General features: G+C 38.1%; 2 protein-coding genes across 19 annotated transcripts in view; both read right to left on the bottom strand.

Annotated features, from left to right (window-relative positions):
* MFF (mitochondrial fission factor) overlaps nt 1-8,455 on the bottom strand; it is a 28,429-nt gene extending 19,974 nt beyond the window's left edge. For 8 of the 16 annotated variants that reach the window (XM_039855878.1, XM_039855877.1, XM_039855875.1 and 5 more), the window contains exons 1-5: nt 8,285-8,423; nt 5,045-5,157; nt 4,123-4,299; nt 3,006-3,226; nt 1,970-2,139 (exon numbers count right to left, since the gene is read on the bottom strand). In XM_039855878.1, coding sequence (XP_039711812.1) covers nt 1,970-2,139; nt 3,006-3,226; nt 4,123-4,160 — 429 coding nt within the window. In that variant the 5' untranslated portion in view covers nt 4,161-4,299; nt 5,045-5,157; nt 8,285-8,423. Of the gene's footprint in view, nt 1-1,969; nt 2,140-3,005; nt 3,227-4,122; nt 4,300-5,044; nt 5,158-8,284 lie in introns of all 16 variants that reach the window. The other 8 variants (XM_039855882.1, XM_039855881.1, XM_039855874.1 and 5 more) reach the window with 4 other exon arrangements.
* A 6,428-nt stretch (nt 8,456-14,883) lies between these two features.
* COL4A3 (collagen type IV alpha 3 chain) overlaps nt 14,884-16,457 on the bottom strand; it is a 131,735-nt gene continuing 130,161 nt past the window's right edge. For 2 of the 3 annotated variants that reach the window (XM_039855784.1, XM_039855785.1), the window contains one exon: nt 14,884-15,905. In XM_039855784.1, coding sequence (XP_039711718.1) covers nt 15,821-15,905 — 85 coding nt within the window. In that variant the 3' untranslated portion in view covers nt 14,884-15,820. The remainder of the gene's footprint in view (nt 15,906-16,457) is intronic. The other variant, XM_039855786.1, reaches the window with a different exon arrangement.

Below are 16,457 nucleotides of genomic sequence, written 5' to 3' on the forward strand. Positions count from 1 at the left end.
TGTCAATAGTGCTGAGGCTGAGAAACCTTGAATATGCTGTAAAATGACTACTACAGAGTAAATGACTCGGGGGGTTTCACTTGATAGATTCTGAGTAACATCTGAATGAATCAGCAATGTTATCGGCACACAGGGCCTTACTGCCCTTCTATCTCAATTCATTTTCTAAAAGCTACTAGAATTCTGGTTCCTTTCCCATCTCTGCTCATTGGCTGACTGCTACTCGAAAGCCCCCTGACACTTCTTGGACGTGAAGTACAGATCATCATAGTTGCTTCTTTTCAATAGGCAGCTGGTACTCATCTCAGAAACTCGTCTCTGCATCTCAGGATCTGGCTCCTGCCATAGGATTTTAGCTTTCGTAATAATATTTACACACATTGTGCTTTTAATGTAAATTAGAACACATGCTAAACACACCACATGCATTCTTACCCTTAATTCTCAAAATAATTTTATGCGCTTGGCATTATTTTTATCTTCATTTTCTCTTTGAGCACTGGAATTGTTAAATAACTTGCCCGAAGTTATGTGGTTAGTTACTATGTAGCAAAGTAGGCCTTCAAAATTCGATCTAATTTTAAGCCTAAGTTTTTCACCGCAGTGTCACATATTTGGGCATTTATCACGTTTGACTAAATAGCACATTTAGTCAAAAACCCCATCTAGGCTTAAAGCCTAGGTCTCCTGAGGGTAATCCTCATAAGCTTTTTCCTCACTCAGTCTTAATCACTCAGGAAAGTGCTTGGCTTGTTTTCCATCGGTTCTTCATACCAGGCAGGCATAAGTGTCTAAAACAATGGAAGCAGAAAGATCAAAAGAAAAACTAAAAGAATCCCAAAGGCTGAATCCTCACTCCAAGACCATCCTATTCAGATCTGTGATTCCTAGTGGGAACTTTGGGGAGCTGGGAAGCTGGGCCTTTAACTGGGAGCATGCTGTGATAGCTTTTGTCTTGTGTAATGATCTTCATAACCTTCGTTATTCCCAGATATTAAAGAACTTTGTAACTTCTGTGTTTGGGTGTCTTTCCTGCACTCATACCGCTATGCAAGAACTGTCTCCGCCAGCGTAGTGTCTGTCTTACACAAAAGCCCCAAAAAGTGTTTGTTAAATAAATATAATTCTGCAAGTATCTTAGTGCCTTTTAACCATGTGAACACTTGAATTCAGTGCTTTTCACCAAGCAAATATCTAGAATGTCCAGACTAGTACCCGTCAGTATATTTTTTTCTGTTAACTCAGCAGAAACCTCCAACTTAGGAAGAGGCCACACCTGGCGCTGGGAAGATGCACTTCCCTACGCTCTCTGGGTCCTTTACTCTCTTTGGAAAGGACCATGTGAAAAGAGACATAGGCAGTTTCATCATCAATAAAAATGTACGTTTGCACATTGTCTCCTACAAGCCTGACTACGATACAAAATTTCAGAAGCTATAATGAAAAAGTTGCAACTACAGAAATCATCAGAGAGACAAGATGTGACCTTTGCTACTAACACCTTACTTACTAGTCCGGACCGCCATATTCGAGTCAACAAGACTATTAATGATGTTACACAGTACAGTAACTCGGCAGAAACTTCCCAGCACGCAGTGAGAACGGGCAGTGTCATGAGAAAAAAGCACTTCCTTTGCCCTGTGTGCCAGATTCTTTTTATAACACTGATGCACTAATTTTCTCCCACGCTAAACTTCCCAACTTTTTCTGTATTGCTTACAGTATAGCACCTAGTTCATGATTTCCACAAGTTTTTTTCCTGAAACATAATATTTAAATTACAAAAAATAGCAGAATATCTTATTTGGGGTATCTATAAGCCAGAATTTAAAGGAATCAAGGGTCCATGCAGAAGGCTTTCATTACATATTGCTAACAATATGATTTATAGCCTCTTAACTCCTCTTTAATAAACTTTTGCTTCTGTCTACATTATTTCAAATTCAGTTGATGTTAAAACTCTACATACTTCTTCATTTTGAGGAGTTGGAGGAGGTCTTTCTAAATCCAGAAAATCTAGTGGTCTTTCACTTAGCGTAAGTACACGAGGTGGTGTTTTTAGTGCCAGAGGTTTAAACGAAGTTGACTGAATGATGTCGAGATCTGCTGGTCTTGAAAATGGAATGTCTTCATTATTTCCTGTGAGTCAAAAAATAAAAAGGGAAATTTTAAAAAGCTAGCGCTGTTATTAACATGCATTTGCCACTACACACCCACTAGAATGGCTACAGTTAAAAAGACAAAGTGCTGACAAGGATGTGGAGCAAATGAAACTCTCGTACATCACTGATGGGACAATGACAGAGTACAAGCTATTTCAAACACAGCTCGACATCTTTTTATCAAGTTAAACATAACTTATAACGTGAACTAGCAATTCAACTCCTGGAGATATAAAAACACATGTCCTCACAAAGACTTGTAAATGAATATTCAAAGCAGCTTGACTCTGAATAGTCCCAAACAGGAAACAACCCAAATGTCCATCGACAGGTAAACAGATAAACAAATTGTGGTATATCCACAGTGGAATATTACTCAGTAATAAAATGGAATGAATAACTGATATAAGGAACAACATAAAAGAATCTCAAAAACACTGCACTAAGCAAATGAAGCCAGACCTGAGTATAGACTGTATCATGCCATTTATAGAGAGGAGATTATGGAGACCTGGAATTGAGAGGTAGGGACTGAGATGGGGCACAAGGGGATCTTCTGCGGTAATGAATATATTCTGTATCTGGACAGTGGTGGAGGCTCCATGGGTGTATACATTTGTCAAAACTCATCAAGCTATAATTATATACGTTTTATGTAACTTATATCTGATTATTTTAAAGTACTGTTTGAAATTTCAGACTATTGTAATGAAAATAAAATTTGAAAAAAATGTAAAGTTGTATTTCCCAACCCTTTTTAGAATAGTATTTTGAAAAACCCAGAAGTCTAAAATATTTAAAACAACGATATACCAGGCACCTTCATAACCAAATGTCAAATACCTGCTACGACAATCCTCTCTGGAACCTGCATAATCACACTCGCATTGGGAACTCCTTCTTGGAATTCTTGTTCCAGGTCAGCATTTGGTGGCGCGACCTTTAATTTTTCTGGGACCCTCATTCGCTGACTAATACCTTCAGTGTATTCCATTTCATACTGTATTCGACTAATTTCCGCCATCTCAGCAGCAGAGGGAGAAGGAAACGCTGTCCCACTCACTCTGTGGGCAAAAAAAATTAAAGGCAGGGTGACTGAGTGTTAAATGTCAGCCTTCTTTATGTAGTGAAGTTAGAAGACAATAACTCAGAGAAAGAGCAAAAGGAGACTTCTCATTCATGAATGCTGGACACATACAAAGGAAAAATAAAACACTGAAGAAAATGTCTTCCTCAATATAATGGCTTCTCCCTTACCAGGTGAAACTGCACCTTGAGAATATTGCTTAGGAGCAAATTTCGAAAATTAACCACAACACAAATACGCGCATACACTCTTTCTGCATAGATACGCATGCTGCTTATAACTCAAAAATGCCTGAAATAAAACTTAAATTAAAATTTCCTAATCAATTACTTTAGGGAAAGCGGCTAGGACGTTATAAAAATGAAATTTGAAACTGCTGCCATGCACACAAAAAATAAAGCCTTTTAAGGATGAAAATCAGATGTATAAGGCAAATTAGATTAATTCAAATTTACTGAAAAAGATGCAACCCCCCGAAAATCACAAATACAAATTAAAACCTCTCTTGCTGAATGTATATCTGATTGAGATGCAATGAATACCAAATGTAGCATATGTACTGATAAATCCTTAATGTATACATTCATTCTGAGGGACTGAAAGTTTCGCATTGTTAATTTGTATTTAATATCATATTTACATGTATATTTTTAAAAAGCATGACATGCTGCCTTTAAGGAGATACGGATGCATTGAGTAACCTTCTAAAATAGAGAAGGATCCATGCTCTAGGGAGATGCACTAGGATGTTGCCCCCAAATACAAAATGCTGATAAAAATGTAAAAGAGCATGATTAGCCCAGTGCAATGAGCTTTGAAGCCACTATCTCTCAAGCCTATAATACTAGCTCAACTGAATAAAATGTCACTGACCTTCCTATTGGTGTGTCACTGCTTTTTCTTTTACTCATTTTTAATACAGTAAATACACGTTTATAATAGCTATTAAAATACTGCTACCCTGTAGTTCAGTTTAGTTTACACAACAATTCCCCTACAGATCTGAACTTTTTTGGAGGTGTACATAACAACACGGACACTGCTTTCCAGCTGTAAAAAAGAAAGAATAAAAATCAGTATTTCAACAATTCATTTTATAAGAAAACTATGAATAAAAGTAAATGTCTACTTAAGATTATTTCTGGATTTAAAACAAGGCTTGGGGCTTGGTCTGAGAAACTATTTTTCAAATGTCTCCTAAAAAGAGTTATTCTATATCTCAAAATTCGTAAAGATGAATTTAAGCATAGCCACTGTTTTATGATTTTGCCGACAAATGAAAGCTAATCAAATGTATACACGAATGTGAAGTCAGATTAGAAAAAAAAAATTTGCCATAAAATTCCTCTACTCATTATATTCTGAAGGGGAAAAAAATCCTCTTCTTTTTTTGACTCAGTACAAATGAAGAAATGAAGAGAATGTAAAGGGCAAAAGTAAATGCATCTGAGGTAGCCTAAAAAATTGATGTAATAGTAGTAGTCTTTTCTTTAAAAAGAAATAACTTCAAAAATCAAACCATACTAAATTTTCAGCAAAAGATATCAAGGGCAATAAAAAATTAAGGACAGTATAATTTTAAGTCATAGCTGGGATATTTCTCAAACTCCATGTCACAGAGATGAATTACAGGTTGAATTCCAGAGTTCTTAGAGATTGCTGAGGGACACTGGTTGATTAAAAGTGCTAACTTGCTTCTTTTATCTGTCACTAAAATGTGTGAATTTCAAGGATTTGACATGCAGGTGGTTTAAAGACTAAGAAAACAGAGCCAAAAGAGAAATTTTTTACTCACAAACGTGTACCAACTACTACTTGCTATTGGGCACTAATCTGCTTCTGTGCGTCATAGTAAATCCTTTAACTTGCTTCAATGTGCACGTGCTGGATTTAGAGCCACTTTTGTCCCTGGAGGAGAAAAACAGGAGCTAATTGAGAAACTAGATGATATCATATTAGAAATTCATTGCTGGAAATCCTCCAAATGATAAAAGTCATTGAAGATACACAATCTTACATTTAAAAAGCTCAATAAAATAAAGAAAAAAATTAATAAGCTTACCACCCTGTTTAATCTCACAGACAGGGCCTTACAACCATCCATTTCTTAATGCAAGGTAAAAAACTCATCATTTCTGATTTGAACTTAGAAAAATGTAGCAAATGAAAAATAGATAAGTTCAAGAGAATCTTAACACTTATGTATATATATATACAAGTATACATAGATATATCCACAAATATATTAAAAAGAAACGAATGCATTGGCTAAATTTTCAATTAGCTAGTTCATTCAGTATTTAATTTCATTCACAATTTCACGCAGTTTTTAATTTAAACCAGTAATATGTGCACACGGTACAAAGTACACAAGAACATACAGAGATAATAAAGTGTCCCATCATATCCTATCCTCTAACCACTCAGGGCCCCACAGGCAACCTCCACTAGCAATTTTTGTACATCATTCCAGATGAGACTCTTCCTACACATCTGTGTATCTGAAGCACAGTAAAAGCGTATATTTAGAAATAACGCTGAAAAGAGATAGCTCAAGAGGATTATTATCTTGGAATATTACAAATTGAAATTTTATAATAATAAATGAGGGGAGCAAATTGCTAAAACTTTATCTCCCTGAAATGTGTGATTCTCCACACTCCATTTACTGAATTTCATTCAGTCTTATTAAGCTTCCACTAGTACGGCCCACGGGTCTCAGCATTTTATCCTATAGCAACATCTTATCTTATGAGACTCTCTAAGGTTTGTAAAGCATCACAGACGTAGATCACAAAGGTGGCCAGTGAAAAGACCATTTCTGAACAAAGCCAAATACTACTATAGCCAATCTGAGCTACTTAAATTTAAAAAGTAAATGGAGCTTTCTACTAAGATTTAACACTGAACTGTCTCAATTACTAGGTTTCTGCACAAGCAAAATAGTTCGAAATCTGTATTTTTTTCCTTCCTCATTAGACCAAGGCATTTTTTGGTAATCTCTTTTGGCAATAAAAATAAACTTCCCATTTGGAATTAAGATATTAATTCCAGAAGTTTTGTCACAATCTACTAGGTAACCAGTACTGATTCTGTTATATAACTAAGGAGACAAAACCCATCTTAAAATCACAGGTGAATGGAAATCTCTACTTTCTAAGCCCAGTGGTTCCCAAATATCATTAACTTACCAACTTCATGGTCTTTCCTATATTTGCACAGTACTTTTCCTCTCAGCTACACTTAATCTTTTCTTTAATTCAATTTTTAAAAAAAATCTTAAATAAATGTATTTTAAAAGGACATTTTATACTACTACCTTAAACCACTGGTTAAATACACATTAACAAAAACTATTACAAAAAACCTCTATCCATACACCACCTAGAGTCAAGTCACATCCCACTCATGGAATGTGTCCCAATGTGGGGACAGAATGTTTCAAGCCTGACTTTCTCATTTTCTATATTAGAACACTGGGACCCAGAGAAAAAGCCTAGTAAGTCACAGAAACAACTTGGATCAAATTGATTGTGGTTACAAAGATTTTTAGTAAGTCTCAAATTACAAACAAAAATGTCTGGTTCTTTATCACCTATTATTATGTGTACCAAGTTCAAGGTTTTTCTCTAGGTCGCCCTGTTTCAGTTCTCTTTATAAGCAAGTAAAAGAATGTGTGTAATAGAAAATCAGGGTATGTAGAGATCCAGGAATAACTAGTTTTTCTAAAGAAAAGATACTGAAAACTTGGAAAAACATCAACTATCAAATTTCAAAATAAAGTTACGAATCCAAAAGAAAACAAAGTTTGAACAGCAGAAGGAAGGAGAGTAACAGCTAAACTTTGTCATCCTAAGATGAGGCGGCCCTATCAGACAGGAAGGGACAGAACACACAATGTCCTTTTGGAAAGACTAGCAAAACCGATTCACAAGGCTTCGAAACCAAAAGACCACTGGTCTTCATATAATTTAATTACGTGGGAAAAGACTACTAAGTACAACTAAATCGTTCTAATTTTTCCAAATCCATTTTCCTAAGGGTTTTTCCTTTGTGATCTCATTAGCTAACGAAATTGACACAGAAACAAATGTTTTTCATCTAAGAAGAGAAAACATTCAAGGTCCCTCAGTTAAAGTCTCTCAGTGGATGGGAGGCCTGGATACAACTGTTTCTGTATCTGGGAACAAGGAACAAGAGCCTCAGGCTTTTCTGATCTGCAATTAAAAGCCGCCTCCGATGTTGAAAGGGTTCTCCCTGGAGAGAATGCCCCTTGCTCTAATATTGTAGGACGCAGCTGGGTGCTTTCATCTATTTTAGAATGAGGATTCGAGCAGCAGACCAAGGTCGGGGGCTCGGCGGACCGGGAACAAGAGCTCTCCTCCTGCATCCAGCCCCTGGCAGGAAATCCACGGAGCATCTCCCGGCATCCGCACCTGCGAGCAAGGACGCTCGCGGGCTGGGCCGACCTGGGCCTCCCGCGGATGCCCAGGCTGCCAACTGGCCTTTCTTTTCGAACATGTACTTTATCACCACAAAGTAAAAAATACAAACAAAAAGCTACTTTTAAAGACGGCAGATGCCTGGTTCAAGGTCATACTTAACAGACGCCAAGGCCTGGGCAGCGAGAGAAGGGGGAAGACGACCAGCAAAGCGCCGCATTCAAGCTCAGGGCTCCCCTAGTGGTTCCCAACCCCCAAACCACTTTCTAGAAGAAAAAGTCCAAATTTATCGACAATAAGGGACACCGAACTAGAAAGGGCGGCGAGGCTAGCCCGCAGACGTCTGCAGGACAGGACGCTGCTCTCCCTTGCAGCTCCTCCCCAGGGACTGAGGGAATGAGGAAGGTTCGCAAGGCCCTGGGAGGGGCTTGGGAAAGAAGGCCAGAGTTGAAGACGAGAAGCCCGGGGGTCGGGACCCTGGCCAAGGCGACACCACGGACGCCCCGGGGCCGCCGCAGGTCCCTCGGTTGGCCAGAGGCTCACATCGCGGGGCCGGGCCGCCGGTCCCGGGTCGGGAAGACGCCAGCACTCACCTCTGGGCCCGCTGGAGGGTCCCCAGCGAGGGCCGCCGCCCGCCGGCTCCCGGGGCGCTGGGGCGGGCGCTCTCGGAGGCCGTTGGCCGAGCGCACGGAGGCGCCCGGGCAAAACACCGGCCGGAGCGGCCCGCAGCGGGCCGGGAGAGACGCGAGAACGGCCCGGGATGGCCGCTCCCAGGACCCGTAGCTGAGGCAGGTCCGCGGTCACGTGACGCGGGAGGGCGGAAGTGAGACTCACGCACGGGCTCGGGGGCTGCGCCGCGGCGGTCCCGGGACTCGTTGCTGTGCACCAACCGCAAGAAGCAGCGTTACACCGGACGTTTTGGGTCCGCACGTTAGAGCTCGGAATCTTTCAGCACAGCTTGTTTGCAAGTAAACCTTCGGAAGCCAGTTAACATGGCTATTTTTTCCGGACTACCTGCATCAAAATCTCTGGTTTGAGGCCTAGGATCTGCTGATTTCATCAGCACTGCAGGTGATACTTAAACACGAACTTCGATGACTCTTTAAGCTTTCTAGCGCTCAGATGTCCTCCTCAACAGTGACCCCTGCTATGACTGGCGCCACTCATCCCCCAGGTCGAGAATTCTGGAAGTTAGGTTGCACTGCAGTTAGCAGTCTTGTTAAGCTCCCGAAAGCTCTCCCTGGATCTAACCATCTCTCCGTGGATCTCACCATCTGACAGCTAACTTTCTGGGGTGGAGGGGGTGGGGGGATGAGTATCTTGTCCACCATCCATCATTGGGACGGAATGCTTTGTATGACCTTATTTTAACAGCTGAACAAAACATTTTAGGAGAGTCTGTTCTTCCCTAGACTCTAAAAATACTCCAGAGATGTTACCATTCACAATATTTTGTGAGGCCCACTGAGAATGGCATTTCGGGGTCTGTTCTTAATAGTGGCATATTGTTATTTAAGAATAGATGTATTTTAGGATTGATCAGTCATTCCAAACCAAGCTTTTGGGGAGAAGATAGGGACTTAACTAGGTAAGCCATCTATGAGCAAAACCTTTAGTAAGGAAGACCCCACTACTTCCACGAGTGCCCTTTCACCTCTAATTAGTTGCAATTTGGTTTTACTCCTGTCCCCTCCTCCAAGAAGAACAAACTTTTAAATAAAGATTGTGTGGATAACAAAAGGAGTTCTGTGGAAAGTAACCGCATGGGATGATCTGATCAGAAATTCTTAACTGGGCAGGTCATGGTGAGCAGTCACTACCCAGGCATATAACTTTTAGTAAAAGATTTTATCTTTGGCTTAAACGAGGTCTGTCCATTGTTTCTGTGCATCTCGGTTAACATACTTTTGAAATAAGCCATTACCACTCTCAAGAAAACATATAATCTTGGTAACTATCCTATAATCCAATCCCCACTTTTTCTCATCTCAGTGTAATCTTCCTTATGTTCACTGCTTAATTTCAAATGATTAAAAGAAAACTGTAAACTGTTGCTGTCTGGAGCATTTGAGATCTTGCTCCCCGGCATATGTTGTCAGTTTGGCTCAGATAAACTCATAAAAATTCTCTACAGATTTGGACATTTCTTACATTGACTATTGTAATCCAGTTATTAATCCAAAGTCTTTTTCCTTCATCCTGATCACCCTTAAGCTTCCAGAATCATTTGATTTTGTTAAATGAAACAGTGTGGTACATGAAAGCACTGAACGCGTGTGATAGGTGTTTAAAAAAAAAAAGCTTTTTTCCTCCCATACCTGGAAACTGCTCCCTTGTTTTTTGTGATAAAGCTGCATGCTGGTTCTTCTATTCCATCATTAATGCGGCCATTGCTGTTTATGATTCAACGAATCACTATCTTTTCACCCCACAGTTGCCTCAGATCTTTTGTGAGGAAAGATGGCATAGAAACCTAGATAAATTACATCAGTTTAGTCTCATCCTGTCGTGGTAGTTCTAGCCAGTTCTGCCTAAGTGTCCCATTGGAGCTTTGGTCCCAACAGGGTTTCAAACTCAAATTTTCTCCTTCAACCCAGTCCAGACACCTTCTCCTAAATTTCCTTTTTCAGTTAATGGAAAGATTATTTTTTTCAAGTCGCCAAGGTTCAAAATTCCAAAGTCATCTTTTACTGTCTCCCAAGTCCCCTGTCCTTTAAAGTGCCCCACCTCAATGTCAGTGTCTACTTTCTCTGTATTTTTTGTTCCCACTGCTAGACTGTTACACATCATCTGGGCTGTTAACCCTTTTAACTGGCCTCGCTATCTCTAATCTTTTTCTTTCTCTAATTCTTCCTAGACATTGGATCCACAAGGAACCTATTTTTACAAATTGCGATACCCCAAATTTGAAGCCCCACGTTTAGAAAGAACTGATGGTCTTACAAATCCAAAAGTCCATAACAGCAATTCAATAAATGAAAAAAACAAAAACACCCCCCCAAAACCTTAAAACTACGAAAGAGCCTAGCAAGAGCAGGATATAAAATACTGGATCTTTCAGGATACTGTTTATATGATCATTCTACTTTTTTGCTCAAAATCTTCACTGGATCTCTGGTAGCAACCAATGAAATTCAAGTTTAACCTGGTGTTCTACACCCTACCTAAAATGGCCCTTACCTCCTACTGTGCTACTGTTTACGTGTGTGGTATATGAGATACATATGTATATATTCTTGAACATTAATTGTTCTCTGAGATTGCTTTTCTAACAGTGCTATTCCTGCCACCTAGAATGTCATTCTGCCTCTGACCACCTTCTTTGTGAAATCCTAACTACCCTAATAGACTAAAGTGCCCCATGTTTTATGAATTATTTCCCGAGGCCTCCAATGTTTGAATCACTATGTTTCACCTCTTATAGTACTTATCACATTCTATCCAATATTATAATTATCTTCGTATTTGGCTTATTTTCCCCTACCAGGTTACAAGTTCTGTGTTTGAGACCAAGGTCTATATCTCACCTGGATATCTACCATGGAGGTAAACATATTTAGCATGTTGTAGATCTTGTAGACTTATTTCCTTGTTTGGCTGATAAATTTTGGAATTGAAGGTGATTCTAAAGCAATAGTTCCAAAAGGTTTTCGAGCAATGTCAGCAATTTTTAGAAACACCATAGAGTTTACAAAAACCAAGAGAGGGTCATATTTATATGAAGGTTTAAATTTAGCCTGGTCATTCAAAATCACTTTTTCCTCTGCGTTTGGTTGTCTCTTAGTCTCCAGTAGGCAGAGCTGGGCTTAGGATGAGGTGGTGAATTAGGTACTCTTCATGTTCTGCATTTGCCCTGTCACTAGGTTGCTAAGAATCCATTAGAGACTGATCAAGATTTTATTTTCCAAACAGGCTTCTAAGTAGAGAGAATGAGCTCAGATACAGCATTCCTTCTACTTGATAGCAGTAAAAATAAGTTCATTAGAATGTATTAGTACATTTTTTGACTCAAAATGTTTTCAAACTAGATTTTTGGTCAAATTATGAGAATAGTTCTAAAATATTGGGGCAACAATTTTGTTGGTCTTAGAATTATTACCTAGGATCACCGTTCATTCCGTTTCTTCCTTTGATTATATCTTTATTGCCATTCAACGTAGCCTGTAAGTTCCTTAATTATGAGATTTCATATTCAAAATATTCTTTACCAATTCTCTACATTTGAAATTTTATGAATATTTTTTCTTAAATGAGGAGTATTTATATTATAAATGGGAAACATTTAATCGAAATACATAACCCATAATTTCTGTAATCTATATGTTTTCTTACCGATTTGTAAAAACTCCTTCAAGACCTCAGTAGAAAGTGAGCAAAAATGTGATTAGGCTCTTCACCGGAAAACAAAAATAAGCCCTAATAAAAAATACTAATTAAAAAAAAAATTAAAAGTGACAATGGTCAGCCTCACTGATAATGAGCAAAATGTAAATTAAAACGAGATAGACAAAATTGTAAAAGAACAGCAATATCCAGTACTGGGAAAAGCATAAAGAGATGGGGATTTTCATCTCATCACTGATGTGGCTGGAAATTCTAACAGCCTTCCTGGAGAGCATTTTGTGAGTCCTAAAATTGTGAGTCCTTTGATTCTACAGTTTCTCTTTCAGAGATTTATCTTGAGGAAATAATTGAAGAGATGTGAAATATGCATAATATGTCCTTAATAGAACTAAATTAAGTGTCCATCAATTGAGGATTCATTGACTTATGTAGTAAATCCATGCAAATAATGATTACCTCTTGTCTTCTGATATGAAAATAAGTCCACAGTATGTAAAACTTAAAAATAAAAATTGGTTACAAAATTGTGTTTTTATCGCATTTTTGTTTAAAAATATTTACAGGAAAAATTCAGGAGTATATATTATGTATATAATAGAGATATATACTTAATCATCTTGGGTGAGGGTGGAAGGTTAGAGCATGACAGTTTTTATATTCTTCATAACTTCCGTATTGTCTTTTTTTACAGCAGCGGTCCCCAACTTTTTGGCACCAGGGACCAGGGCTCTTATAAGAATCTAATGCCTGATGATCTGAGGTGGAGTGAGGTGGTGATGCCATCACTGGGGAGTGGCCACAAATACAGGTGGAGCTTTGCTGGCTCACCAGCCTCTCACCTCCTGAGTGGCCCAGTTCCTAACAGGCTGTGGACTGGTACCAGTCTGTGGCCCAGGGGTTGGGAACCCCTGTTTTACAGTGAACATATATTTTTGCGATTCAAAAAAATTAAATTTATTTCCTTTTTGAAAAAAATAAGACCAGCTATAATTTTTTCAATTTTATTATTAGACAATACAATAAAATATTTTAGCTATAATTACAGAAATATTAGTACATTACAATATTGTAATTTTGTCAAGATATAAAATATTCAATATATTTTAAATATATTTCATTTGGTTATAGAGTAAATATTAAATTAAGTTTAGTACCAGTAAGTTACATTTGATGCATAGAAAAATCTTCGTAAGTTAAATTAGCAATAAAATTCAAATTCGGCATTATTGTAATACTTTTATAAATAAGTTACTTAATAACATTCATCTTGCAAAAAGACCTCTGAGCACACTGAAATCTTAGCACACTGTGAAATTCCAAAGGTGAAGCCCCAAATTTAAAGGAAACAAGTTATTTACATTTTATCTATAAAGTTAAATCTTCATAACTTTACAAGCTACTCATAGATATCTGGAAAGCAATGTACATGAGCTATGTTTTAATGCTCAGTCTTAGAAGTATGATTGAGCAACTATTAATATGGCTTCATTGGTATTTAAAGTTTTGTTGTCACTTGTCTTCCTCAGAAGTTAAACACTTATGAGAGGGCGCAAGGAAATGGAGGCTTGGGGACAAGCCAAGGTCAGTCATTTGGCATTAGCACCAATCTAGGATTTTTTCTTATTAGTAAAATTAGATAACCTTAAGTTCATATGCAATTTTGGAATTAAAAGAGAGGCACATATGGAACAATGGGAGCCAGCTGCACCTGCCAATAGAGTTGATTTTTGGGTGTCTGACTTGAGCAGTTTTTCTTAGACTTCAGAGTGCCTTGGAAATCACCTGGAGGGCTTGTGAAAACAAAGACGTCTGGCCCCTGCCCCAGAGTTTCTGATTTCCTGGTTCTGGGGTTGGCCCTAGAATTTGCATTTGTGACAAGTTCTCAGATACTGCTGATGCGACCACACTTTGAGAACTGGTCTACAGAGGGTTTGTGGAGACCTGTTAGCCCTATATACCATTATGGTACAATTGGGACAGTAGGATATTTAAGAGCAAAAAGTCTTAATATTAGGTGAGTCTAAGTAAATAATCTAAGTGAAATGTGCTTCTTAGTTTAACTGTACAAATGGCTTGATGACAGTCACATGAGCAGTGGGGGATATGGACTGGTCACAGTCTCTGCTGTCCTGTGGGGCCACATCTTCACTTACAAAGCAACCGAGATTGAAGCAGTAAAACCTGAATTTAAATATCAGCACCACCAGCTCCACTTACGTGGATCAAGAAGCATCGCCAAAGCCTTGTCTCGGGATGCCTGACTGCTTCGACTGGTCACGCAGTGCGACCATCAGTCTAAATGGTTTTCAATGGTTTTTAATTTTTAATTTTGCAGATCTCTGTTTTATTAACATTTCCAGATCTTGGCTTCCACGATGCTAGGAGAAGCTAGCCTAGGAGAAGCTAGAAGTCCTGGGCTCTCCCTTGGCATAGATCTTATTTTTAAAGCTCTATTGAAACCTGCTGAATTATGATGATGAAATGTAAGGACAAAGATAAAGGAAAAAAAGGGCAGGGAGGGGGAAATGACTTAGATATGCGGGATTCCTAACAGAAACAGAAAGTTACCTTTTCTGGGATATTAGATCAGAAACATTTCTTTTTCCTCTTAGTATCTGTAATTTAGCCTGTGATATGGCTTGGCACTGAATAAAGTGCTGGTTAAGTTGAATTAAGTAACCTTGGGGGTGTATCAACACACTGAAAAGCAAGTTTTTAGACACAGCTGCCAAGTGGTACAATTTGTACATTAAGATTTTTACACAATAGACTTTCTCAATATGGTTTGAAAGAATAGGTGACATAGAAAACATTTTTACAAAAAAAAAAAGAATTAGAGAAATACCAAGGGAATAAATCTCTAAATACTAAAGTTAAATGGAATATTTAGAGCAAAGGAAAAATATTCTGAGCATGATTAGCCAAAAGATGCCTTACGTTTTTATCAGGGATTACTGAACTACTCTTATGCACCAGTGTTTATAAGAATGCGGATAAAATACATAGCTAATAAGTCGTTCTCTTGTAATTTGTGTGGGTGTGCTGGTAAAAGAAAATCTAAAATTAGGCACATTTCAGAGTATATGTGCAAAAATATTCCATTCAACTTAATTCACAAAGTGTAAAATTGTACCTACTTTGAATACATGCAGACTATATTGCTGCAGTGAAATGAATTCAGTGAACAAATAAAAACACTGAAAAAAAAACAAAACAAAACCAGGCCATACAGTGCGTCCAAGGCTATTGTGATTCCACTCAGGGAATCCCTTTTCGGCCTTAGTCTTGGGTATGTTTAAAAGAGCCCCAGGCAATCCATGAACCTCAGTTCGGTTCTGGTTCCCTCAGGCCTTAGGTTAATCAACAGACCTGAAAGTCCAGTTCTATCAGTGATGGTTAGTACACTTAACCCATCTTCTGTGCTTAGGATCTAAAGCGTCAGGAAGAGGGAGGTGGGGCAATCTAAAACTGATTTAGCCTCCCCGAGTCTCAAAGACTGGAATAGCAGGGGGCAAATCTTGGGAATTTAGTGGATCAAATAGCTCTTGTAGCATCATTCTTTATACAGTCACCATTTAGATAGTGCATTGGCTATCAATTTCAGACCAGGATCACAGAACTAGCTTAAATGTTTTGTTGTATGGGGAAACAAATAGAAATTTTGTACTAAGCCGTTCTAGAATGATATTGCTTGGTTAGAGAAAAATACCTAAATAAATGCATGTTCTGCATCATTAGTTGGTTATTTAGGATAAAAAAATAACAGTTCTGTTGTTTCGATTTCTTCAATGTCTTCTCTTCATGCATACCTGACAGCGACTTATTATTTTTTCTAACTCCCCAGCTTTCACAGTTGATGGAATAGGTTTTCTGGAAAAAAAAAAAAAATCTCATCGATTCGTAGATAAAAAGGGAATGCTTGCTGGATTTGAGTTTTGTTAATGCATATTGTAGCTCATCTAAACTTTATTATAGGAGGTGTATTTCTGAAAGGGCATATATATTGACACTTTATGATTTTAGTCTTACTTCAGTAGCACTAAGGAATGATGCGAACTTACAGATTAGTTTTTTTTCGTAATGAAAGCTACCCCTACTCTTTAAATAGTTTGTCTTAAAAGTCTTCCAATACGGTAAATTAAGATTGGCAGTTCTTTTAGTGGTTTTACTCAGTAATTTACTATAGATTCATATATAAATAATAAATATAGCTAGTGATGACAAAAATCACATTTTTTTTTGCCTTTATTGGTACAGTAGTACAAACCATAGCTACTTGTAGATTCTTGTAAACTGGAAGCGCCAATCTAAACAGGATTTTACTGGCATGAGAGATTTTTTAAAATGTGAGTATATCAACACACAGATAATAAAAATCTAATAATAGGCAACCTTTTAATATTCCGCAATCATGTCATTAAA

Source organism: Pteropus medius, unplaced genomic scaffold, assembly GCF_902729225.1.
Source record: "Pteropus medius unplaced genomic scaffold, Ma_sr-lr_union100, whole genome shotgun sequence".
Lineage (NCBI taxonomy): Eukaryota > Metazoa > Chordata > Mammalia > Chiroptera > Pteropodidae > Pteropus > Pteropus medius.